General features: G+C 42.9%; 1 protein-coding gene across 5 annotated transcripts in view; it reads right to left on the bottom strand.

The window, feature by feature from the left end:
• The window catches only part of ABCA5 (ATP binding cassette subfamily A member 5), a 55,367-nt gene that overhangs the window by 15,955 nt on the left and 20,245 nt on the right, over positions 1–19,167 (bottom strand). For all 5 annotated transcript variants that reach the window (XR_011492520.1, XM_070480071.1, XM_070480070.1 and 2 more), the window contains 12 exons: positions 18,062–18,209; positions 15,560–15,728; positions 14,160–14,218; positions 13,091–13,201; positions 11,548–11,723; positions 10,690–10,809; positions 9,496–9,634; positions 8,884–8,974; positions 8,310–8,449; positions 7,075–7,194; positions 3,929–4,130; positions 3,195–3,364 (listed from right to left, as the gene is read on the bottom strand). Coding sequence is in view for 4 of the 5 variants with exons in the window: in XM_070480071.1 (XP_070336172.1) it covers positions 3,195–3,364; positions 3,929–4,130; positions 7,075–7,194; positions 8,310–8,449; positions 8,884–8,974; positions 9,496–9,634; positions 10,690–10,809; positions 11,548–11,723; positions 13,091–13,201; positions 14,160–14,218; positions 15,560–15,728; positions 18,062–18,209 (1,645 nt within the window). In the remaining variant the exon portion in view is untranslated. The remainder of the gene's footprint in view (positions 1–3,194; positions 3,365–3,928; positions 4,131–7,074; positions 7,195–8,309; positions 8,450–8,883; positions 8,975–9,495; positions 9,635–10,689; positions 10,810–11,547; positions 11,724–13,090; positions 13,202–14,159; positions 14,219–15,559; positions 15,729–18,061; positions 18,210–19,167) is intronic.

The following is a 19,167-nucleotide window of genomic DNA, read 5'->3' as shown; positions in this document are numbered from 1 at the left end:
GGGGTACAGTCTCCACTCCTAATCCAGTGTGTTAACAGCACACACTTTTAGTGTCAGAGACAGGAGCTTCTAGGAATATGGTCTTTACTGATTCAGTGTGTTAACAACTCGTGATTCAGACTCAGACAGAAGGGCCGTTCCTGTGATACGATCTCTACTCCGAATCCAGTGTGTTAACAACACGCATTTCAATGTCAGGAAGACGGGCGCTTCCTGTGACACGGTCTCTACTCCTAATCCAGTGTGTTAATAATAAGTGTTCCATGAAAAGATGCTCAACGTCACTCATTATCAGAGAAATGCAAATCAAAACCACAATGAGGTACCATTACACGCCAGTCAGGATGGCTGCTATCCAAAAGTCTATAAGCAATAAATGCTGGAGAGGGTGTGGAGAAAAGGGAACCCTATTACACTGTTGGTGGGAATGCAAATTAGTACAGCCACTATGGAAAACAGTGTAGAGATTCCTTAAAAAGCTGGAAATAGATCTGCCATATGACCCAGCAATACCACTTCTAGGCATACACACTGAGGAAACCAGATCCGAAAGAGACATGTGCATCTCAATGTTCATCGCAGCACTGTTTATAATAGCCAGGACGTGGAAGCAACCTAGATGCCCATCAACAGACGAATGGATGAGGAAGCTGTGGTACATATACACCATGGAATATTACTCAGCCATTAAAAAGAATTCATTTGAATCAGTTCTAATGAGATGGGTGAAACTGGAGCCCATTATACAGAGCGAAGTAAGCCAGAAAGATAAAGACCATTACAGTACACTAACACATATATATGGAATTTAGAAAGATGGTAATGATAACCCTATATGCAAAAAAAAGAAAAAGAGACTCAGATGTATAGAACAGACTTGTGGACTCTGTGGGAGAAGGCGAGGGTGGGATGTTTCAAGAGAACAGCATCGAAACATGTATATCTAGGGTGAAACAGATCACCAGCCCAGGTTGGATGCATGAGACAAGTGCTCAGGCCTGGTGCACTGGGAAGATCCAGAGGGATGGGGTGGAGAGGGAGGTGGGAGGGGGGACCGGGATGGGGAATACATGTAAATCCATGGCTAATTCATTTCAATGTATGACAAAAACCACTGCAATGTTGTAAAGTAATTAGCCTCCAACTAATAAAAATAAATGGAAAAAAAAAATAATAAGTGTTCTAGTGTCAGAGAGACAGACACTTCCAGGGATATACTCTCTACTCCTAATCCAGTGTGTTAACAACATGCATTTTAGTGTCACAGAGACAGGCGCTTCTAGGGATGTGTTCTCTTCTCTAATCCACTGCGTTAACCACACGCATTTTAGTGTCAAGAGAGATGGGTGCTTCCAGGGACACAGTCTCTACTCCAGTGTGTTAACCACCTCCCATCCCTGAGTGCTAGAGCGGTTCTGTCTTCTCAAGACAGCACTGCATCACCTGCGATACAGAAAGCCTCGCAAGGAAGGTAGGGTACCCCTCAATACACAGACTCAGAGGCCGTGATTCCTAGAGGAAATGAACCTTTAGGACCAACTGCAAGGCCTGGGAGATGTGAGATCGACAGCGAGATAGACCAACAGATAGATGGCTGGGTGGAGGGACAGATACGAGGATAGACAGATAGACTGATAAGACAAAAGTAATTCTAGATATATTTAAAATATCAAATGGGACAAAACCTTGAAAATACTATAATTTTTGGAGATCAGTAAGAGTGAAATCCAGCCAGAAATACTTGAGATGACACACGATTCCTCAAATACCAAAAAATGGTCACAACGTCAAGAGTATAGGGCTGCACGTGGTACTGCATTTCAGCAACGTGAAATGGATATTAAAACCAAAATAAGAATTTTAATGAAAGAAATGAAAAAACATAACATTTTCTATTCAAGTGTGTTTTCTATCACTATATACCTTCTTCCTCCAAAAGAAGAGAGGTTACATCATAAACAGCTAGAATTTAGGAGTGAGGATTTTAACAGTCATCTGTAATCATTCCAAACTGTGATTATAATGCAGGGCAAAAGTTTTCAGCTCATAGTGAATCAAAATGAAAAGATATTAGAATATAGGTGAAGTGCTGGGAAGTGTTAAACTACAGAGGATCTGCAAGTGTAGAAGGGATACAAGAAATGCAACTCTCCAGTGTGTTTCAGCAAGATAAGCAATGAAGCGGCCTGTGTTTTACTGAAAATTTGTTTTGTTAGCTCACTTTAACTTCCTCCTCAAGAACCCTGGAACTATAAACCATCTACACAGATAGGAGATGTTGTAGAAACATCTAATTCACGTCAAATTCTGAATTAGGTTTTAATGTTTTGAAAACCAAAGTCTTATTATCAGGTTTTTAAAATTTTATTCTGAGCTTTGCTCAAAGCCATGGGTTTTAAGTTTTCTTTCATATTTGATACTTACGTGATTAAAAATAATCAATAACAAATCCAAAAATATCCACTACAAATTTAATGTATTTGATTATAGAGATTTCCATGACAATTGTCCTTTATTCTAATATTTCAGATAATCCTTAAAAACTGTTTAAACACTTCTTTGTAGATATGTAACTGTATTAAATATTATATGCCGTAACTCTTTGTAAAGAGTTTTCAAGTTCTGAAGTTTGTTATGCTCATTATAAACTTTTGAGATGAATTAAACTGCTCTGAGAATAATGCCACTACTCTTAAAAAAGGAAATTTTATGAGTATAAACAACATAAATCAAAATATTTTATCATTGGAAGGACTGATGTTGAAGCTGAAACTCCAATACTTTGGCCAATTGATGCAAAGAGCTGACGCATTTGAAAACACCCTGATGCTGGGAAAGATTGAGGGCAGGAGAAGGGGATAACAGAGGATGAGATGGTTGGGTGGCATCACCGACTTAATGGACATGAGTTTGAGTAAACTCCAGGAGTTGGTGACGGACAGGGAGGCCTGGCGTGCTGCGATTCTTGGGGTCACAAAGAGTTGGACACGACTGAGCGACTGAACTGAACACTTAAACCAGAATTTCATTAATCTATTACTCAGCATCAGTGAGGGGTTTTATTTAATGTAGGTTTGTGCAGACAGACCATGCCTTTATCTTGGTACATTTCTAAAACCCAAACCTCTGACCTATGTCCACCCCTCACCCCAGACCCGACAAGCACAGGCTCACAAGCCTGCACACACTCTCACCAGTGGAGTTCTGAAGGAGCAGACTGGTTCTGTATTTATCGGGTTGATCTCCGGGTTTAAGGAAGTATAAGTCTGGAACAAGTCTGATGGGAACCACGGCATTTTTCAAAGAGTGATGCACCAAAAACATGAAAATCTGAACTGTGAAAAAAATTAAAAGTAGAAGCAACCTGAAAGGAAAAAAAAATATACAGTTGAAGGCATATTAACATGTAAATCTACAAAATAATCTTCCTTCCCATGATGGTTGAAAGGTACTCATTTAAAAAAGTCACTTCTCACAGCTCTCCGTTTCCCACGGGCGCGCGTGATGTCGAGGCTAATCTCTCCCCTCGCTCCCCGTCCCCGTGTGTCCACAGGCCCGTCCTCTGCGTCTGTGTCTCTAGTCCCTCCCTGTAAGGAGGTTCATCTGTCCCATGTTTCTGCATTCCACAGACATGTGTTAGTAGCGTTCCCTGCTTTCCTCTTTCAGACTTCCTTCGCTCTGCGGAACAGGCGGTAGGCTCGCCCACCTCACTAGCAGTGACTGTGCTCTTTTCTGCGGCTGATACGGGGCGGCCTGGAGGGAGGGGACTTGTGTGCACTTAGGGCTGCCTCGGGCTGTTGTACAGCAGAAGCCACTACAACACTGGAAAGCAATGTTCCTCCAATTAAAAAAAGAAAAAAGAAACAAATTTTAAGTTGAAAAAAAAAACAACCACCCCAGCTCCTCAGGCAGGAGAGTGACTGCTTACACAGATCTCAGGGACTTGCTTTCGCGTCTCAGGTTGAGCAAGTGAAGCCTGGCGACGGTGGACACCTGCTGCCTCCAGAGGCCGTTGGTGCTCACCAGGGCAGCCTTGCTTTCGGAGAGAATAAGCAAGCTCTGCTCCATCTCGTCGGAGGATTTTGAATCCAACTCTTCCTCCTGCGGCTGCTGAGAAAACACGCTGTAATCTGTGTGCCGAAACAGAAGGATGGAAAGTTACGTCATCGCCCTCAGGAAGACGGAAACCTTCCTGAAGCATGTAAATCTCACAGAAGCACACAGCTGGCGGGCAGCGATACGGGACAGAGGGGCTGTCACGGGCTTTGGCAACATGATCGAAACTGAACGTGTGCACAGCTCATGACCAGGACGTGTCCGCTCTGGTAGGAGCCCGACAGAGAGGTGCAGAGGCTCACGGAAACACACGGACAAGAACATCCGTAGCCAGTGCCCTATCCAGCAGCCACACGTGGGACGGAACCCAAATGTCTGTCAACAGGTCAAAGGAAAAAAAGCCATGAAGTTTACCTGTAACAGAACAGTGTAAAGCTAGGGAAGTGAACAAACTATTGTGTAACTATAATAGCTTGATCTTACAAGCATCATATTAAGTAAAAGAAACCAGAATACATATGATTAAGAGACACGTTATATGGTTGATGCCAATAGACTGAAACCAGGTGAAACGTCTTGATGGGGATAAAAATCAAGATACACGACTTTCTAAAGAGTGATTCCACTTAAAAGAGGTGAAAAATAATAAAAGGAGATGAAAACTGGCTTCCGCATGAAGGACTTTAAGGTGCTGTAGAAAAAGCCACTGATACCTGAGCAGAGCACAGGCCTCAGCTTCATTCCCACGACACAGACATTTCCTGGAAGCTGTGTCATGTCCCTCAAGCTGTTGAGCACCACACACACGAGTGCCTTCCCCGTCACGCTCTCTGTCAGCCTCAGGCTCACACCTGCTCACCGACAACGCACCGCATCCTGACGTCCCTGTCTCCTCTGCCCCCACACCTGTGTCTCTGCTCAACTCCATCACACGACGCATGCCCGCACCCCTCCAACTGCCTGAGATCTAGAGATTTCCCGTGCGATTTCCTTCTCTAATCACAATCTAGTGTAAAGAACGGACTCACAGACACAGTGCGGGAAGGAGAGAGAGGGACGAATGAGAAAGCAGCGTGGACGTGCACACGCTGCCATGTGTAAACAGACAGCGAGTGGCAGACGCTCACAGCACAGAGGCCTGGCCCAGGGCTCCGTGATGACCGAGAGGGTGGGACGTGCAGGCAGGGAGGGCACACACATGCGCTCACAGCACAGAGGCCCGGCCCAGGGCTCCGTGACGACCGAGAGGGTGGGACGTGCAGGCAAGGAGGGCACACACATGCGCTCACAGCACAGGGGCCCGGCCCAGGGCTCCGTGATGACCGAGAGGGTGGGACGTGCAGGCAGGGAGGGCACACACATGCGCTCACAGCACAGGGGCCCGGCCCAGGGCTCCGTGACGACCGAGAGGGTGGGACGTGCAGGCAGGGAGGGCACACACATGCGCTCACAGCACAGAGGCCCGGCCCAGGGCTCCGTGATGACCGAGAGGGTGGGACGTGCAGGCAGGGAGGGCACACACATGCGCTCACAGCCGATCTACCTCGCGTACAGCAAGAGACAAGCAACACCGTAATGCAACTGTCCTCCAATTATAAAATAAACAGCAAGATCACAGTCTGACACCACAGTCTCTCCATAAAGTGACCTTCCTCCATGACCGAGAGGACCACGCCTGTGTCCTTCACTCCGGGGACCACCCCACGCCCGCCCTGCAGCCCACCAACCCTCCACTCTCAGCCTCCCCTTGAGACACACTCATCTCAGCCGCGCCACTGACGGTACCTCAAGGTCATGACCGGCTTCCCCACCTCCAGGTTTCTCTGTCTTCTATGTTACCAAAATCTCCCCTTCTGTTATCAGCCAGTTCTCACAGCGGTCAGCAAGAAGTGACCGCCTTCTTTCCTTAAACACCACGCGGTCCCGGCTCCCACCTCTCCTCTCCTGAAGACAGCAAGCACAATAACGGTGCCTTCCCGGCCAGCGCTTCCTGCCCTTCACTGCGCACGCTCAGGCGGCCCCTCTACTGTGTCTACGGGGCCACACCTGACCCCCCCAGGGCCGTGTATACACAAGTGACCGCAGAGTGTGTCTTCAGCCCTAACACCCTCTCTTAGCTCTAAGCATGGGCATCACAGCCCATGGGCAGCTCCACGGGGATGTCTACCAAGCATCTCAAACAACACAAGAGAAATCACATCTGGAATCCTTCTTTTCAGGAACTGGCTTTCCCCTTTTGTCAGGAAACAGCGATTCCATTTCCAGTTCTCAGGCTCAAAGGTTAGACGCTTTCCTGACTCTGCCCTTCCCCAACCCCAGACACGAGCCCAGCAGCAGGTCACCACCAGTGTCCCTAACACAACCCAAATCTGTTCGTATTTCCCAGTTTTCACAGCCATCCAAGTTCAAACAAGGATCAGCGGTAACAGCTTCCCGACCACTCTTTCTGCTTCCAGACCTCCTTCACAATCCATCCGTCATCCAACAGCCGGAACGCGCTTGCTGAAAATATGCATCAGATCATGTCACCCCTTTGCTCGAGAACTCTGCATGCTTCACATTACACAGCACAGAGACAGACGGAACGGGCCTGCAGACCTTCGGAGACCACACGTCCCTCCCGGGCCTGCACTTCCGAGCTCCTCATGGCCACGCTCGCCCTGGCTCTCCGGCAGCTCCTCTCTGTCACCAAGAACGTCCAGCCCATCCTCAGCCAACACTGCTACGGCAGCAGTTCCCTCTTCCTGGAAGGCTCTTCAGTAAAACCTTATCTTTCCTGCCTCTGGATCTCACTTTAAGCATCATCTCCTCATGTTCCCCGGAGATACAGTTTAAGTTACCTGCCTCCCCAGACCGCCCCACTGTTTCCTTCACAGCACCTACCACTGTCTGTAAACATCTGAGCTACTTAATTACCTGTTTGCTCCTGCCCTTTCCTTCCCCAAACATACATCACACATGCTTACACAGTCACTGTCGGGATCACGGCCTAAAATGTTTTGTTCTATTTGTTTTTACCTGCTTGGTCAATTTCTGCTTCAACTTCTAGCTTTAAGAATACATCTTCCAAAGTTGTCATGGAGACACCATAAGAAATAACACCTAAGTTTGAATGAGTGTCTAGAGCAGAAAATAAGCCTAAAAGGAAAAAAATGAAAGAACTTTGTAAAGCTAAGCATACTGTCACGAATGATTCTAAAACGTCCTTTAAAAGTAGAAAACGACTGAATTTACTGTGCTGCCACCGCGGTTCCCAAACTTTCTGGTCTCAGAACCCCTTCAACATTCCTAGAAATTGCTGAGGACCCCACAGAATGCTTGTTTAGGGACATGTGTACCTATTAGATGTGAACCATGACATAAATTTAAACTAAGGAATGTTTTACAGACAGAATGATAGGCAGAGTACACTAAGTTGACATGTATACTTCAGTTAATTAGTGATTCCTTTTCTTCAACCTAATTCAGCTAACATAGGAAGTTTCTATCTAATTATAGGATTGCTAGGGGATTTCTGTATAACTTATCTTCAGCAGTAATATCCTTATGGTTATTAAGAGATCCCTCAACAGATAAAGAAGACTGAGTTTGAGTTCCTCATCAGAATGCAGAAAATTAAGGCTACAAATAAGATAATTCAAGGGTTTACTGTATAATAATGTAATTCATTATGAAATCATACTGGAAAGGCACTTGAGGGCTTACACAACCATATATGTGTGTGTGTTGTGTGTATATCTGTATGTGCACACATTTGTGTATATACACACATGCATGTGTGTATGTGTGTGTACACATTTGTGTGCGTGTGTGGGCATGTGTGTATACATCTGTGTGCATACACATTTGCATATGTGTATATGTGTGTCCAGACTTGTGTGCATGTGTGTATGTATGTGTGTACATATTTGTGTGCATATGTGTATGTATATATGTATGTGTATTTATATTCTTATTCCCAGGGGACCTACAAACAAAGGGCGCAGTTTCTTTCCTGACAACGCAAACAATTATTTATGTAAGTTAACATACTAGTTAGGAATTTCTTGCATGACATTTATTAAAAAAAAAGAAACGCTAGCTTACAGCACTTCTGGTTTCTAAAAGTAAAATAAAGCAGAAACAGAATATTACCTCTGGGTACCTGGAAACGTGTAAATATTACACAGAAAAATAAACCAAGTAAAACACCAAGTAAATTCAGAGAGGCGGGGTACTAGTTCAGCAATCATGAAGCCAGGAGGAGAGAATACCTGGAAATCTGCCCACGTCCTTGAAAGGCAAGCTGAACACAAGCTGCTGCTCGTTCTGTTGCAACAAAGTGGCCGCAGGGACGTGTTGTTTGACCAGAGAAGAAAGAGATTCTGCGGCACAGGATCTGTCTATGCACATGCTGGAGAAAACCCAAAACCATGATTTCTTAGGATGACTCTGAACAGCCCAAAGTAAACTCTGAATGCTTCAAGCAAAAGTAAGTGCCAGAGGGCTTCCCTGCTGGCTCAGTGGTAAAGAATCCACCTGCCAAAGCAGGAGACACGGGTTCGATCCCTGACCCGAGAAGATCCCACATGCCCGGGAGCAACTAAGCCATGTATGTCACAACTACGGCGCCTGCACTGAAGCTGGGAGCCGCAACTCTTGAAGCCTGAGCACCCTAGAGCCTGCGCTCTGCAAAAGAGAGGCCACAGCAATGAGAAGCCTGCACACTGCAGTGAAGAGTAGCCCCTGCTTGCCGCAAATAGGGAAAGCCCGCACAGCAGGGAAGACCCTGCAGCCAAAACTTAAATAAACAAATAAAAGTAATTAAAAAAAAAAAAGGAACGATACCTCAGCCGGTAGCCAATTCCCCATTTGCTTTTGAGAAAAATTGAAGAACCAACACATTTTAACATTCCTTGTGATATGACAGCCTTCCTATCTGCAAAAAGAGATTGGTGTTTCAATTTTACCATCTGTGACAGCATTAATAACCAGTGTTTACATTTTCTGGATTATCCTATGAGACACCAATGTTAATACAGTAAATTATCACATTAATTATCACTACATTATTACAACTTCCCACACGTGGGAACAACTGAGTGCACCCTGGGCGATTCTGTGGGAGGGGCCCCCGGAAGTGCGTCTGGTTCCCACGCTGGGCCAGCAAAGCCTCTGCTCGTTGCCGACCCTGTCCTGCGCCGTGTCCGCTGCACCGCAGTCACTCATGCCAGGAGTGGGACTGTGCAGGGGCCTGTGAGCTATCGTGGCGGATTACCGAACCTGGAGGGTCAGGGGCTCGCCCCCAACACAAAAACATGTGATTTTAAAAGCAGTATAATAATACCTTTTTGGTGAAGAAAGCACAATTTATTTATTCCTCAGAATTTAGCATTTCTATGTCTAATTCCCATTTGGGCCCAAGACCTCATCCTTTAAAAAATCAAGTAAAAATCTCACCAGCGAGAATGTCGGCTTCATCCATGAAGTGAGTACTAAACACCGTCACCCGGTTTGCTTTTCTGTATTTCAGAAGATTCCAGACAATATGACGAGAACACGGATCCATTCCAGCTGTTGGCTCGTCCAACAACAGCACCTGCATGCAAAGGGGTGGGGGAGGACGGGGAAGCCTCAGGAAAATGAAAATATATAACATCTATGTGGACCCCAAAATGCCTCCCCATTTAGTCACTGTATTAAAATGTACTAGATCTGAGTTTTCCACTCACACCTGACTTAGCATCAATTTAAAAAGTGATCAGTTTGGCATGTGACTCCTTTCTTTGGTTTTAATTTTAAAAGACTAGTGTCTGTAATATATAAGTCCTAAGCATAATAACAATCAGATAAATAAACTGAGAAACAAAACACTGAAAAATAAACTGAAAAACAACACTGAGTATATTGCTTTTGGCTAAACAGTTAAGATTTTGTAGATGTAACAAGTGCTCATTAGAGAATTATGTTCCATATTAGCTCAAGGAAAGCAGTTGAGGACTCTTTTTCACTTCAGAAACATGGTGGTGGGGGCTGGGAGGAAGAGTGACTGCCATCAGCTGGGACCCCGGTCCCCCCCGGCCACAGCAGCGGGGTTAACAGGGCAGGGTGGGGGACCCCAGGGCCCCTGGCTGCAGGCGAGCTCCTGGCAGCCTTCTGACACAGGGCCCAGCCCTGCTCAGCTTCGGCAGGCCTGAGAACAGCACAGAGCAGGCACAGACAAAAGCAAGTCCACAGAACAGTGGAAGACAGCGATTCCTTTGATTCTGTCTTTATTATTAGATTATCACTATAACTGTAACAAATGTACAGAAGACTGCAGTAAGTAACAGAACAGTACTTTTACAGCCACCACTGAAATTTAACACATGTTATTTTACTTCAGATCTTTTTTTAGAGAAATAAAACACTGCAGACATAAGGGAAGTCCATCTGACCCCTTCCCCTTTTGAGAGATGACCACTGTCTTCAAGAGGTTGTATATCTTTCTGACTTCAGTTTTAAAACTTTATTATTATTATAATTACATTCATAATAATGTATAGTATTTTATGTATATTTCATATACTGTGTCTATGTATATATTTCTACAACTTGCTTTTTTATTCAAATTAATTTAAAACTATCTCATCAACAACACTATTATCTGCTCACCTTTGGGTTCCCGAGAACAGCAATTCCTAAAGAAAGTTTTCTTTTTTGGCCACCACTTAACTTTTTAGCCTGATTATCTTTGATAGCCTGCATGTCTAAATCCAGTAAGACTCTCTGCACCTAAGAAGAAAAGTGTGAATAAATGTTTTTTACATCTCATCATTTACATAATTATCAACACTAGTTTTTAAGTGTTCCAATTTAATATCAACCTTTAAAATGTTCTCCTGGTATAGAATTTAATTTTGACATACTGCTGTTGTTGTTTAGTCACTAAGTCAAGTCTGACTCTGCAATCCCATGGACAGAGGAGCCTGGCAGGCCACAGTCCATGGGATTCTCCAGGCAAGAATACTGGAGTTGGTTGCCATTTCCTCCTCCAGGGGATCTTCTCAACCTAGGGATGGAACCCACGTCTCCTGCATTGGCAGGCGGATTCTCTGCTGCTGAGCCACTAGGAGAAGCCCAATTTTGACGCATACCCACCAATAATTTTGAAATAAAAAAGATTGCTGATGGGAGGGCCTGTTTTACTTCGGTGACCCCTGGCTGGTGAAGGGGGTCAGTGCAAAGGTTCTGTGTGTATGTGTTTGTCGGGCAGGGGAAGCGGGTGGCAGTGAAAAGAAAAGAATCACCCACGTGGAGAGACTGGAGTCCCCCAAACGGAATGAGGACTTTTCTATGTGCAGCAACTTTTGCTCCAAGTTCCATCTGATTCTTTAAGATGACTTTCTGCTCACTGGCTCAGAAGAGGTTTCTATATTTACATTTTCAAGCATATTTTCATTACACAGATTACTGCAAAAGGTTACTAATTTACAGTGAATAAGAGTAAAGGTTTCTACACAGTTAACATACTTCCTGTATGACATCGTTGCCTGGTATTCCTTTGACAGACGCCAAAATGGACAAGTTTTCCTCTACCGTCAGGACGTCAAAGTGTATGTCTAGCTGTGGACAAATGCCAATCATTTTCCTGGCTTCAAACATTTCATCTATTTCTGAGACTCTGTGTCCATATATGGATGCAAACCCTAAAAAGCAAAATATACATTTACATTAAATATATTAAATATCAATAAGTATATTTACATTAAATATATTAAATATCAATATCACATATGTATTGATATTTAATATATTTAAATACTAACAAGTATAAATATCAATACATATGATAATTTAACAATTTAGTTGTTTGTATGTATTAATAACAGACATAAAATAAGAGTTAGTATACATCTGGAAAACACAACACACCCTAATTTCTATACAAATGGTGATCTGCTTCCACTTATATTCCAGCCTCATTTATATTCCCTATAAACGTCCTTCATTTTCAGGGCATATTACAGAGCAGAGAGAGCAAGGAATCAGAGGTTTAACATTAAGTATAATTATCCACTGATGCATGAATTACACTACTAATAATATTCCAGCAACAATTTTCCCTCATTTCTAAGCACTATGCAGTGGCAAAGAGAACAAAGAAGTTAAAACTTACCCTTGACCAGCTGCATGACTTTGGGAAAATCACTTGATCTAAATTCGAGCTTTCTTATCCTATAAGCTGAATATTAATATATACCACTTTACTTAAGAACTATTAAATCAATGTGATAGTGTGGAAAACTGTACCAAAAATAATAAATCCTCACATGAATGAAAGATATTATAATTACCGTCAGAGAGTAACACAGAGATAAGTGACAAAATCAAAGTAATTTTAAAAGTTAAACCAGTGCTGATACGTGGCAGAGGACAACACAACATTGTAAAGCAGTTATCCTCCAATTAAAAAAAAGTTAAACCGCATCTAAGAAGATGCAGAATCAATATACAAAAACTTGGCCCCTCCTTAAAGTGAAATATTTGCTGCCCTGCAGCTCTATGTGGTTCTGGAAAACCGGAGCTGCTGGACTGAATTCTCACCTACAACTACATACAGCAACCACATACAGCAGTTACACGTTTGAGGTATTGCTCTAAAAATTCCAAGGAGAGTGAACTGACATCTGTCAGTCTTTCCTTCCGAACTTACTGGTGCTCACTTAGAAATCTTCATTTTCTCAACCAAAACGTCTATAGGCCTCATTTAATATCCCATTAATTGGTTTATCCTTCCTTGAAACTGAACAATAAATATAAACACGAATAAAATAGCTGATAAAACAGGTACAAAATTAGATCATTTTTACTTAAATATGACTGAATCATCTTTATTTTCTGCTAAAGAATAAACAAGTGTAATAAAATGGAGAAAAAACAAACACAGAAGTCGATACCAAATCACTGACAAAAATCAATCAGTACACGTTTCAAGGATAAGTAAATGACCACGGTACCTTAGTTACTAACCCTAATAAAACGAATTAACAGGTCCTTAAGTCAGGAAACTCACCATCCGAGGGCGGGCACAGCCCACACAGAATGTTCATCAGGGTGCTCTTCCCTGTGCCGCTGTGGCCAAGCAGGGCTGTGATCTGGCCCTCGTATATGTCAAAGGACAGACCTGGTGCGGGAAAAAAGGACGCTCAAATTGATCTTCATTTGCTGAGTCTTGCACAGTAAGATAAATCATAATACTTGAGCAATCTTGAAATAAGTCAATACATTTAAAGACAGAAGTCACCAGCATATTTAACAATGCAAGATTTAATATTGACACACAACAATAATTCTTCCTTATAGTCAACAGTATGAGTAGTAAGAAAAGGTAACACAAAATAAACTTTTATTTTTTTGTCACACTGACAGAGTTAGAGGGGGCACAAAATATTGGGAGGGCGGTTTCCATGTACCCACTTTTGGGAACTCCCGAGGGTATTAAGAAATCCCATGGACAAAAGGAGCCTAGTGGGCTAGTCCATAGGGTCATAGAAGAGTCAGACACGACCAAGCAACTAGACAAAGGGAATTGAAACAAAGAGACGAACAAAAGTTTGTTTCCAAAGGTATTTAGAGGCATGTTAAAAACATTGGCAAAAAATTAGAACTTAACCAACAGCATTTTATTGTTGGACTCGCTAAGTCGAGTCCGACTCTGCGACCCCATGGACTGTGGCCCTCCAGGCTCCTCTGTCCATGGGATTCCCCAGGCAAGAAGACTGGAGTGGGTTGCCATGCCCTCCTCCAGGGGGTCTTCCCCACCCAGGGGTCAAACCGGAGTCTCTTATGCCTCCTGCATTGGCAGTCGGGTTCTTTACCACTAGCGCCACCTGGGAAGCCCTGTATACACATGCATTACAATAAAATTAAAAATGACACGGATTTGTTTTAAGAATTGACAACTTTTCATCTTAGCAGATATTACTTTTTTCTTTTACTACCTTGACGTTGTTAACTTTTATTCTTAACATTAATCACATAAAGAAAATATCTCTAGAGGAAAGATAAAAAATTGTGGTAAAGGAGTTTAAATTTCCCATTTGTACCCTAATCCTACAGACTGAACACTAGGAATTACTCACTTCTCAAAGCCTCCACATTTTCACCTTTCTTTCTGTGGGTCTTCTGGATACCACTGATTCTGAAAAACACCATTTACTACTTTAAGTATTTAAAGCAATCTCCAAGTGTGTGTTTCTGTGCATGGTAATTTTAATCAAAGCTGTCATATTTAATGGGAATAAAGTATCTTCCTACTAAAACAATAAACCAAAGAAACCTGGCAACAATAATAAAAGTATTTTAAAGAAACTACAAGAAAAGAGGATATTACTTCTCTCCATTTTAAGTGTAATTCACTCATTTTTCATAAGCCAACCTCTAAAAAGAAACTGAAACATTTGACTCAAGCAATTTACAGATTTCTTATTTCATATTTGATTCTTTTCCATTTGTAATTAATTAATACTTATCATATCAGTTAAGGGAGATTAAAAATCAGATGCTATTTCACATCGGTACATGCTTCAAACTGTCTTGAAGTGATTCTCTCATTGCACTTTAAATGTTTTACATTATTTTTTAAAGAATTAATGCTCTTGCTCATTAGTTTAACTTTTACTCTTAAGAAGGCCTACCACCAGTTCACTGATTGCATCTTAAATACCTAACTCGCCTCTGCATATGTATGTTTTTCTTGAATTTAAAAAACACAAACTATACTCCAGTTTTTCTTTCACTTTTCTCTCTTTTCTCTTTCTCCTTATTTTTTTAAATTTGGTTTTGACTGGACTAGTAAGGAATAGTTATGAATTTCTCTGGTTCTCTGAAATTAAGCTGGTGTGTCAAGTTAATTATGTCACAGTTTCTAAGGTTCTATCAAATTAACAGCACAATTTAATGTCTGGCATGTCTCAGACAATGTAGCTCGAATAAAAACAGAAAACTAGTATCTATTGCTTCAACTTACATGGTTTTAGTAGCTAAGTAGTATCCAACTCTTGCGACCCCATGGACTGTAGCCTACCAGGCTCCTCTGTCCATGGCATTTTCCAGACAAGCATATTGGAGTGGGTTGCCATTTCCTTCTCCAGGGGATCTTTTCAACCCAGGAATTGAACCCAGGTCTCCTGCATTGCCGGCAGATTCTTTACCAACTGAGCTATGAGGGAATCCCTCTTAATTTACATAATGAAGAAATTTTAAAATGGCTTAATTTTATAAATACTAGATTTTATTACTTAAAAAATTTTCTATTCAAACGTAAAATGTCAAACTTAGCAGCAAATTTATTCTAAATGGTTACAAAGAAAATAAAAACTTAAAAGAGAATAAGGCCTTGGTACTGTTTTAAAAATCACAAAATGTGTACCAAATCTGCTAAGATACCATGCTTATATATATTACATAAAAGACAGGATTTACACGTGGCATGTCCCATGAGCAGTTCTTAAGACCTAAACTGCCCGAGATGAAATCATACCTGATGGCTTCTTTTCCTATAAATTCTGAAGAAACAGGCTCAACAATTTCACTAAAACTGATATTCCCATTCACATTGCCCTCTGATAACTCCTTATAATTCCTTTTGCTCTTTGACCAATATGACGGCTTCAGAAAATAAAACGATGATCTCCGTAAGCCAAATTCTCCTGAAAAATAGAGAGAGAGAAAAAAAACAAAAACTGAGTTATCCTAACAAATTATTTCTGAAAACTAGTGTTTAAATCAGAAAGGCAGTCTGTGAAACCTAAGACAACCTAAAGTTTAGACATAAATTACTAAGTCAACAATGTGGGAAAAACAGAAATCTTAGTGACAGATAACTCCTGTCCATAAAGTTTCAGGGTTGCTGCGAGTCCACGGAATGTAAAAGGTAAGCAAAGCACATTTTCCACCTTAGAGACTTCCATCATTACAAGGACATGTACATACCTAATGGCTAACAGGCAGAGTACAATGCGGGGCATGAGTGCTAACAAGAGCTCAGAAGGTGAGGAGAGTACACTGGGGTATTCTGAAGCTTGAGTCAGCATCACCTTAGTCTTTTGGGAGCAGACAGTATTTGGAAAGGCTGCTACAGTTCACACAGAGGACATTTTAGCAGCAGGAGAGTAACAGGGCAGGACCGACAGGAGACTCCGGTCTGGCTGCCCACGGCACGGATGGACTTTCTCCTGTTCTCCCCAAGGAACCAACATTCCCCATCCCTTCTAACACGCCCCCCCCCCCCCATGACCATGTTTCAGAGGGATCTGCTCCCAACTAGAGAGAGTCCAGTGGACCTGATGGGCACCGTGCAGGCTCCGGTGACCCCTCTGCTCCAGCCATGAGCAGGTACCAACTAGAGAGAAGCAAAGGGCTTGCTGGGCACAGGACCCTGTCCCTCTCCCACTGGACGTGAACAAGAAGCACAGCCCCGTGCAGCCAGCAGGAGATAAATCCACCAGACTCAGACAGGAGCCACCACATGGAGAGGAGGGACCCTGACGACACAGCCGAGCAAGGCAACCAACTGGGAGCCCGCCCTCACTCCGGACTCTGAGTGAAGGCACTGATTTCCTTCTTGTTTAAGACAATTAAAAAAGGTCCTCTGTTACACGAGTGAGTAAACATAATCTAACTGATACACTGGAGATGCATTTAAATAAACAGGACTGAACGGATGGATATAAAATACAATAAGGAGAGGGGAAGAGTGGCAACAAGAGACTGAATGTATAAAAGCATTGTGCAGGACATCGGCACTCGCCCAGTTCCTGTTTAATTCACCAGGATGTGCTCAGCAAGGTTTCTGAGCAGGTGGTCAGCTTGACTAAAGGCAGTGGCAAGGTTCTTAGACAGACTTGAGTAAGTAACTAGATGAGCGCTACTGCAGGGGTCTAGAACAGTGCAGCCACACAGGACTTTGCAACAGTGGACAAGACCTCATCTGCGCTGCAACTAGTGACCAGGCACAGCTACTGACCCGCTGGCAGGCGCTTGTGCTGCTTCCTGGCGGCTCAGACACTAAAGAATCTGCTGGCAGTGCAGGAGACCTGGGTTCAACCCCTGGGTCGGGAAGATCCCTGGAGGAGGGCATAGCTGTCCACTCCAGCATTCTGGCCTGGAGAATCCCGTGGACAGAGGAGCCTGGCGGGCTACAGTCGATGGGGTCACCAAGGGTGGGACACGACTGACTGACTGACACAACACTCGCCCTGCTGAGGAAGGAATTGCTCATTCGTTCCATTCTAAGTAATTAAAACTTAAAACCACATGTGTCTTGTCATGTAAGACCGCAGATCAAGAATACAGACAAAATGAACGAGGAAATCAGGGGGAAAGGAAAGGGGGCGGTGGTTATTTACTAATATTTTGAGCCTGTACAGGTTTGCGGTAGGTGCACGTTAAGAGACGCGGGGATGCGAGAGGTTACAAGGTTGCTCCACAGTCTCAGACCTTAGCAGGTACAACAGTGAAGCGCTTCAGCCAAAAAGACGGACATGGGGAAGGACTGAGTTAAGAAGTTCAATTAGGGATTTAAGGTTTTCAAAACAAACTGTTCTCTTTTTATCCAGTCTCCTTACATTCACTAGAAGTTAAGGTATAAGGTATATAATACAATTACAATTAAATTAAAAGTTGTTAACAGTGAATGCAACTTAGACTACTTGGCTAGAAAAAAAGCTAAAATTAAGTTAACCCACAGGGAGCTCAACCCAGTGCTCTGTGACCACCTAGAGGGTGGGATGGAGTGGGGGGTGGGAGGGAGGGAGGGGACATATGTACACACGTGGCTGATGCACACTGATGTATGGCAGAAACCAACATAACATTGTAAAGCAGCCATCCCACAATTTAAAAAATGAGTATTTCAAAAAGAATATTAAAAAACTCAAAAACAATATACTGTTAATCTTGTAAGAAAAAATAATTAAGGTAACTTTATGTGGACAAAAACCTGAAAAATCTTTCAAGTAAAATTCAGTAACTATCTGCATACCTGGAATGACTTGATCAAGATAAACAGCCAAGAGGATGTAGAAAATGCTGTTAAGTATCAGCATCATAAGAGTGATAATTAGAGGATACGGGCCTTCAGTCAAATTAGAAAATAAAGCACCTTCATCAACATCTTCTAAGTGCATGACCTGAAAAACAGAAATGCCCACCCGATAATACAAAAGTGGTCAAAAACAAGCAAAAGCCAACAGTATGTCCAGAGTCAAGAAACTGGGCTGCTCAGGAGATTAAATGGTCTAGTCAAATGAGTAATATGAACTTATAAAGAAAATAGAAACTTGACCAAAATACGAGTTTATCACGACAACCCTGTTTTTAAAGCTGTGTGTCAGTTCTTGCAGCATGTCTTTTTAGTGCTATGGCTATCAAATGAAACAAAAACTGATGTTAGCAAAAGGGTTTACGGTCCAGAGAAGTCAAACAAGTTATCAGAGGATAAACATATGGTCAGCACCTTTCAACCCTGAAAAGGGAGAAGATGCTGTAACTAATTAACGCCGCTACTAAATTATGCAAAGCAGAGGTACTGACGGAGCAGGGCAAGGACAGCAGCACTGAGGTCTCGCCCTGTCTCAGGCCCGCCACGAAGGGAAGACTCTAACTGCACTGCAGAGGGCTCAGCATCCCCACCCACGAAACGAAGGTGGGTCAAGTGGCACGGAAAGTCCCTGCCACTCAACACAAACCCCTGAATCTACAGTCCCATCTTCCTCAGTGAAGGGGGACGCAGTGGACACTCAGAACATGCAACACCAGCTTTTGGGTCTCAAATAATTCACATCCGTTAGACTTGATATTCACAAACAATTCGAGTCCTGCAAATCAGAAGTCTATCCAGCCAGTGTGAATGATCTCTTATATGAAGTAATCACATTTTCTTCTTCTTTACACATTAACCAAATTTATGTTCTAGTATATAAAGCAGTTTCTTGTAAGAATTTTCCTCTTAGAACCTCACTGCTCTGTAAAAACTAAGAAAAACCACATTATAAACATCGATGAAAGTGAAAAAGAAAGTCGCTCAGTCGTGTCTGACTCTTTGCAACCCCATGGACTGTAGCCCACCAGGCTCTTCTGTCCGTGGGA

This window comes from Odocoileus virginianus, chromosome 17 (genome assembly GCF_023699985.2).
Source record: "Odocoileus virginianus isolate 20LAN1187 ecotype Illinois chromosome 17, Ovbor_1.2, whole genome shotgun sequence".
Classification (NCBI taxonomy): Eukaryota; Metazoa; Chordata; class Mammalia; order Artiodactyla; family Cervidae; genus Odocoileus; species Odocoileus virginianus.
The sequence above is the reverse complement of the archived record's forward strand: the minus strand, read 5'-3'. Positions and strand labels throughout refer to the sequence as shown.